Raw genomic sequence first — 7,570 nt, forward strand, 5'->3', positions numbered from 1 at the left:
ACAAGAACATTTCCCAAGACATAGATAGACATGTCTTATTCGGGCAGAAAGCTTAACTTCTTGTTAATCAAACTGCACTGTCCAATTTACAGTAGCTGTTACAGTGATAAATGCCATGCTGTTGTTGAGGAGAGTGTACAGGGTGGCCTAGTGGTTAGAGTGTAGAGGCGGCAGGGTGGCCTAGTGGTTAGAGTGTAGAGGCGGCAGGGTAGCCTAGTGGTTAGAGTGTAGAGGCGGCAGGGTAGCCTAGTGGTTAGAGTGTAGAGGCGGCAGGGTAGCCTAGTGGTTAGAGTGTAGAGGCGGCAGGGTGGCATAGTGGTTAGAGTGTAGAGGCGGTAGTGTACAGATATCTACTTGCACAGTTATGAACTTTAAAATGTTTTAATAAACCAATTAGACACATTTGGGCAGTCTTGATACAACATTTTGACCAGAAATACAATGGTTCATTGGATCAGTCTAAAACTTGACACATACACTGCTGCCATCTCTCTCCCCCCCCCCCTCCCAGGTCCGTCAGAGTACCATCCTGATGACCAGTGTCTGGTTCAGATGTTAAAAGGCCTCTGTCTTAAACACCTGGGAAGACTACTGCAGGCTGAGCTATGCTTCACACAGGTTCTGTCCAGGTATGACACGCCCACACAGGTTCTGTCCAGGTATGACACGCCCACACAGGTTCTGTCCAGGTATGACACAGGTTCTGTCCAGGTGTTTTGGTACAGCGGGGGTTAATACAACCCTCACCAAGGCAGGCGTTATTGGCCTGTCCTACTTGCTTGCCCGTCCAAATAAAATATTGATCATTTATTTGACCGAGACACGCCCCGACAGAAAACACGTAAATCTTTGATAAGAGCGAAACAGCACCTCTCTGTCTCAGTATGTGTAGACCATGTATCTGATGCCCCTCACCCCTCCTCTCTCCATACCCCTCCCGTCCTCCCCTCACCCCTCCTCTCTCCCTATCTCTCCTCCTCTCTCCCCTCACCCCTCCTATCTCCATACCTCTCCTCCCCTCACCCCTCCTCTCCCCCCTCCTCTCTCCATACCCCTCCTCCCCTCCCGTCCTCCTCTCCCCCCTCCTCTCTCCATACCCCTCCTCCCCTCCCGTCCTCCTCTCACCCCTCCTCTCTCCATACCCGTCCTCATCGCTCTCCTCCCCTCCCCTCTTTCTCTCTCTCTCTCTCTTCTATCCCCTCCCCCCTCCTCTCTCCTCCTCTATCCTCTCCTCTCTCCTCTCCCCTCTCCTCTCTCCTCCCCTCTCCATTTCCCTAGTGAGCGGAGAATCAGATTTGACCACTACCTGATTCCCTTCACCCTGTATGAGTTGGGTCTACTCTACAAACAACAGGGGGACTTCATCAAGGCCACACGATACATAGAGAACGCCAAGTAAGTCTGTCTGGCTCCCTATTCCCTATTCAGTACATAGAGAACGCCAAGTAAGTCTGTCTGGCTCCCTATTCAGTACATAGAGAACGCCAAGTAAGTCTGTCTGGCTCCCTATTCAGTACATAGAGAACCACAAGTCTGTCTGCATGGCTCCCTATTCAGTACATAGAGAACCACAAGTCTGTCTGCATGGCTCCCTATTCAGTACATAGAGAACCACAAGTCTGTCTGCATGGCTCCCTATTCAGTACATAGAGAACCACAAGTCTGTCTGCATGGCTCCCTATTCAGTACATAGAGAACGCCACGTCTGTCTGCATGGCTCCCTATTCAGTACATAGAGAACGCCAAGTCTGTCTGCATGGCTCCCTATTCAGTACATAGAGAACGCCAAGTAAGTCTGTCTGGCTCCCTATTCCCTATTCAGTACATAGAGAACGCCAAGTCTGTCTGCATGGCTCCCTATTCAGTACATAGAGAACGCCATGTCTGTCTGCATGGCTCCCTATTCAGTACATAGAGAACGCCATGTCTGTCTGCATGGCTCCCTATTCAGTACATAGAGAACGCCAAGTCTGTCTGCATGGCTCCCTATTCAGTACATAGAGAACGCCACGTCTGTCTGCATGGCTCCCTATTCAGTACATAGAGAACGCCAAGTAAGTCTGTCTGGCTCCCTATTCAGTACATAGAGAACCACAAGTCTGTCTGCATGGCTCCCTATTCAGTACATAGAGAACGCCAAGTAAGTCTGTCTGACTCCCTATTCCCTATTCAGTACATAGAGAACGCCAAGTAAGTCTGTCTGGCTCCCTATTCAGTACATAGAGAACACCAAGTCTGTCTGCATGGCTCCCTATTCAGTACATAGAGAACGCCAAGTCTGTCTGCATGGCTCCCTATTCAGTACATAGAGAACGCCACGTCTGTCTGCATGGCTCCCTATTCAGTACATAGAGAACGCCAAGTAAGTCTGTCTGCATGGCTCCCTATTCAGTACATAGAGAACGCCAAGTAAGTCTGTCTGCATGGCTCCCTATTCAGTACATAGAGAACCACAAGTCTGTCTGCATGGCTCCCTATTCAGTACATAGAGAACGCCAAGTAAGTCTGTCTGCATGGCTCCCTATTCAGTACATAGAGAACCACAAGTCTGTCTGCATGGCTCCCTATTCAGTACATAGAGAACGCCACGTCTGTCTGCATGGCTCCCTATTCAGTACATAGAGAACGCCAAGTCTGTCTGCATGGCTCCCTATTCAGTACATAGAGAACGCCAAGTCTGTCTGCATGGCTCCCTATTCAGTACATAGAGAACGCCAAGTAAGTCTGTCTGCATCGCTCCCTATTCAGTACATAGAGAACGCCAAGTAAGTCTGTCTGCATGGCTCCCTATTCAGTACATAGAGAACGCCACGTCTGTCTGCATGGCTCCCTATTCAGTACATAGAGAACCACAAGTCTGTCTGCATGGCTCCCTATTCAGTACATAGAGAACGCCACGTCTGTCTGCATGGCTCCCTATTCAGTACATAGAGAACCACAAGTCTGTCTGCATGGCTCCCTATTCAGTACATAGAGAACCACAAGTCTGTCTGCATGGCTCCCTATTCAGTACATAGAGAACGCCACGTCTGTCTGCATGGCTCCCTATTCAGTACATAGAGAACCACAAGTCTGTCTGCATGGCTCCCTATTCAGTACATAGAGAACGCCAAGTAAGTCTGTCTGCATGGCTCCCTATTCAGTACATAGAGAACGCCACGTCTGTCTGCATGGCTCCCTATTCAGTACATAGAGAACGCCATGTCTGTCTGCATGGCTCCCTATTCAGTACATAGAGAACCACAAGTCTGTCTGCATGGCTCCCTATTCAGTACATAGAGAACCACAAGTCTGTCTGCATGGCTCCCTATTCAGTACATAGAGAACCACAAGTCTGTCTGCATGGCTCCCTATTCAGTACATAGAGAACCACAAGTCTGTCTGCATGGCTCCCTATTCAGTACATAGAGAACGCCACGTCTGTCTGCATGGCTCCCTATTCAGTACATAGAGAACCACAAGTCTGTCTGCATGGCTCCCTATTCAGTACATAGAGAACCACCAGTCTGTCTGCATGGCTCCCTATTCAGTACATAGAGAACCACAAGTCTGTCTGCATGGCTCCCTATTCAGTACATAGAGAACGCCAAGTAAGTCTGTCTGCATGGCTCCCTATTCAGTACATAGAGAACCACAAGTCTGTCTGCATGGCTCCCTATTCAGTACATAGAGAACCACAAGTCTGTCTGCATGGCTCCCTATTCAGTACACTACATAGAGAATAGGTTGTAGTACTTATTTAAAAAGGAGCAGGGTGTCGTTTTGGGCCGCAGCCTGGATCACATGTAATATACCGTTTAGCAGACACTTCTATCCACGGTCTGTATACGTTTGACATATGGAAGTTACTACTTTATTTAACTAGTCAGTTAAGAACAAATTATTATTTACAGTGACGGCCTAGGAACAGTGGGGTTAACTGCCTTGTTCAGAGGGCAGAACGACAGATTTTTACCTTGTCAGGCTACCATACCGCCCCTACACTCTAACCACTAGGCTACCATACAGCCTCTACACTCTAACCACTAGGCTACCATACCGCCCCTACACTCTAACCACTAGGCTACCCTGCCGCCCCTACACTCTAACCACTAGGCCACCCTACCGCCTCTACACTCTAACCACTAGGCCACCAAGCAGCCTCTACACTCTAAACACTAGGCCACCCTACCGCCTCTACACTCTAACCACTAGGCCACCAAGCAGCCCCTACACTCTAACCACTAGGCCACCAAGCAGCCCCTACACTCTAACCACTAGGCTACCCTGCCGCCCCTACACTCTAACCACTAGGCTACCCTACCTCCTCTACACTCTAACCACTAGGCTACCCTGCCGCCTCTACACTCTAACCACTAGGCTACCGTACAGCCTCTACACTCTAACCACTAAGCTACCCTACCGCCTCTACACTCTAACCACTAGGCTACCATACCGCCTCTACACTCTAACCACTAGGCTACGCTGCCGCCTCTACACTCTAACCACTAGGCTACGCTGCTGCCTCTACACTCTAACCACTAGGCTACGCTGCCGCCTCTACACTCTAACCACTAGGCTACCCTGCCGCCTCTACACTCTAACCCCTAGGCTACCTGCCACCTCTACACTCTAACCACTAGGCTACCCTGCCACCTCTACACTCTAACCACTAGGCTACCCTACCACCTCTACACTCTAACCACTAGGCTACGCTGCCGCCTCTACACTCTAACCACTAGGCTACCCTGCCGCCTCTACACTCTAACCACTAGGCTACCATACCGTCCCTACACTCTAACCACTAGGCTACCATACAGCCTCTACACTCTAACCACTAGGCTACCATTCCGCCTCTACACTCTAACCACTAGGACACCCTACCGCCTCTACACTCTAACCACTAGGCTACCTTACCGCCTCTACACTCTAACCACTAGGCTACCTTACCGCCTCTACACTCTAACCACTAGGACACCCTACCGCCTCTACACTCTAACCACTAGGCTACCCTGCCGTCCCTACACTCTAACCACTAGGCTACCTTACCGCCTCTACACTCTAACCACTAGGACACCCTACCGCCTCTACACTCTAACCACTAGGCTACCCTGCCGCCTCTACACTCTAACCACTAGGCTACCATACCGTCCCTACACTCTAACCACTAGGCTACCATACAGCCTCTACACTCTAACCACTAGGCTACCATACAGCCTCTACACTCTAACCACTAGGCTACCCTGCCGCCTCTACATTCTAACCACTAGGCTACGCTGCCGCCTCTTCACTCTAACCACTAGGCTACCTTACCGCCTCTACCATCTGAGATACAGACACCCACGTTCTTCTGTCAGTTACACTAATATTGTAATAAAATACTGTGTGTGTGTGTGTGTGTGTGTGTGTGTGTGTGTGTGTGTGTGTGTGTGTGTGTGTGTGTGTGTGTGTGTGTGTGTGTGTGTGTGTGTGTGTGTGTGTGTGTGTGTGTGTGTGTGTGTGTGTGTGTGTGTGTGTGTGTGTGTGTGTGACTAGGTTGAACTACAAGGACTACTCCATGGAGTCCAGGCTTCACTTCCGGATCCACGCAGCTCTCAACAGTCTCAAGGGATCGCCTGTCAGCACACCATAACTACAGCCCAACTACAATCAGACTACAATCGATTTTACACCAAAACTACAGCCCAACTACAATCAGACTACAATCGATTTTACACCAAAACTACAGCCCAACAACAATCAGACTACAACCGATTTTACACCAAAACTACAGCCCAACTACAATCAGACTACAACCGGTTTTACACCAAAACTACAGCCCAACTACAATCAGACTACAACCGATTTTACACCAAAACTACAGCCCAACTACAATCAGACTACAACCGATTTTACACCAAAACTACAGTTTTAAAAATCCGACACGTTTCGGCTGCATGGCCTTCGTCGGGGAGTACAAAGAAATAATACAATGTCCTCTTTTAAACAGTTTTTCCAATCAGCCCTGGTCACAATATCAAGTACTAATGAAAGTGTATGTGTGTTCTGTATATAGTATGGAAAACATACAATATTGTCTGGTAATAATGACTATGTACGTGTATGAAGGATGTACACTCTCCCCTTACGTATTTATTTGGACAGTGAAGCTAAAACGTTTAATTCGCCGTAATACTCCAGCGTTTTGGATTTGAGATCCAAGAGGTTTTTATGAGGTGACAGAATGTCCCCCTTTTTATTTGAGGGTATTTTCATACATGTCTGTTTTTACCGTTCAGAAATGAAATGCGCTTCATGTATCTAGTATCCCTATTTGAAGGTTTGATAAGTAGGCTGTTTGGATAAATTCACTTATAGTTCATAACATTTTTTTTGTCAAAGGTTTAGTATTTTTGGTACCATATTCATAGCACACATTGACCACTAAGCTTGTGTGACTACAAACTTGTTGGATGCATTTGCCGTTTGTTTTGATTGTGTTTTGTATTATGATGTGCCCAATAGAAATTAATGGATGAATAATGATGAGTTTAAATATAGTACAACCCCCCCCCACCCCCCCCCAAAAAAATGCTAACCTCACCTGTTATTAGTAATGGTGAGAGATTAGCAAAAATGCTAACCTCCCTTGTTATTAGTAATGGTGAGAGATTAGCAAAAATGCCATCCTCCCTTGTTACTGGTAATGGTGAGAGATTTTAGCAAAAATGCTAACCTCCCCTGTTATTGATAATGGTGAGAGATTAGCAAAAATGCTATCCTCCCTTGTTACTGGTAATGGTGACAGATTAGCATTTATTCATGGTTATCTGTAATCATGGGAACATCCACATGAATGTAGAAGTGTTTAGAAACATATTCTATTATTATTTACTATAAAAGTGACTCTAAAATGACAATAGATTATTTACCATTCATTGCTGTTGGACATAAAATTAACTGAAATACAAGTAAACATTTGATCAGAAATCCAAAAAGCTGGAGTATAAATCAAATCATATGTTATTTGTCACATACACATGGTTAACAGATGTTATTGATCACATACACATGGTTAGCAGATGTTATTGATCACATACACATGGTTAGCAGATGTTAATGCGTGTGTAGTGAAATGCTTGTGCTTCTAGTTCCGACAATGCAGTAATAACCAACGAGTAATCTAACCTAACAATTTCAAAACTACTACCTTATAGACACAAGTGTAAAGGAATGAAAAATATGTACATAAAGATATATGGATGAGTGATGGTACAGAACGGCATAGGCAAGATGCAGTAGATGGTTTCGAGTACAGTATATACATATGAGATGAGTAATGAAGGGTATGTAAACATTATATGAAGTGGCATTGTTTAAAGTGGCTAGTGATACATTTTCTCATTCAATTTTTACATTATTAAAGTGGCTGGAGTTGAGTCAGTATGTTGGCAGCAGCCACTCAATGTTAGTGGTGGCTGTTTAACAGTCTGATGGCCTTGAGATAGAAGCTGTTTTTCAGTCTCTCGGTCCCAGCTTTAATGCACCTGTACTGACCTCGCCTTCTGGATGATAGCGGGGTGAACAGGCAGTGGCTCAGGTGGTTGTTGTC

General features: G+C 46.6%; 1 protein-coding gene across 2 annotated transcripts in view; it reads left to right on the plus strand.

The window, feature by feature from the left end:
- The window catches only part of LOC110531318 (tetratricopeptide repeat protein 39B), a 48,412-nt gene extending 41,911 nt beyond the window's left edge, over positions 1-6,501 (plus strand). Inside the window, exons 17-19 of one of the 2 annotated variants that reach the window (XR_016483498.1) lie at positions 512-629; positions 1,279-1,395; positions 5,515-5,668. Coding sequence is in view for 1 of the 2 variants with exons in the window: in XM_090185701.1 (XP_090041827.1) it covers positions 512-629; positions 1,279-1,395; positions 5,515-5,611 (332 nt within the window). In the remaining variant the exon portion in view is untranslated. Of the gene's footprint in view, positions 1-511; positions 630-1,278; positions 1,396-5,514 lie in introns of both variants that reach the window. The other variant, XM_090185701.1, reaches the window with a different exon arrangement.
- The last annotated feature ends 1,069 nt before the right edge of the window (positions 6,502-7,570 follow it).

This window comes from Oncorhynchus mykiss, chromosome 9 (assembly GCF_057628025.1).
Source record: "Oncorhynchus mykiss isolate SJ-2025 chromosome 9, ASM5762802v1, whole genome shotgun sequence".
NCBI lineage: Eukaryota > Metazoa > Chordata > Actinopteri > Salmoniformes > Salmonidae > Oncorhynchus > Oncorhynchus mykiss.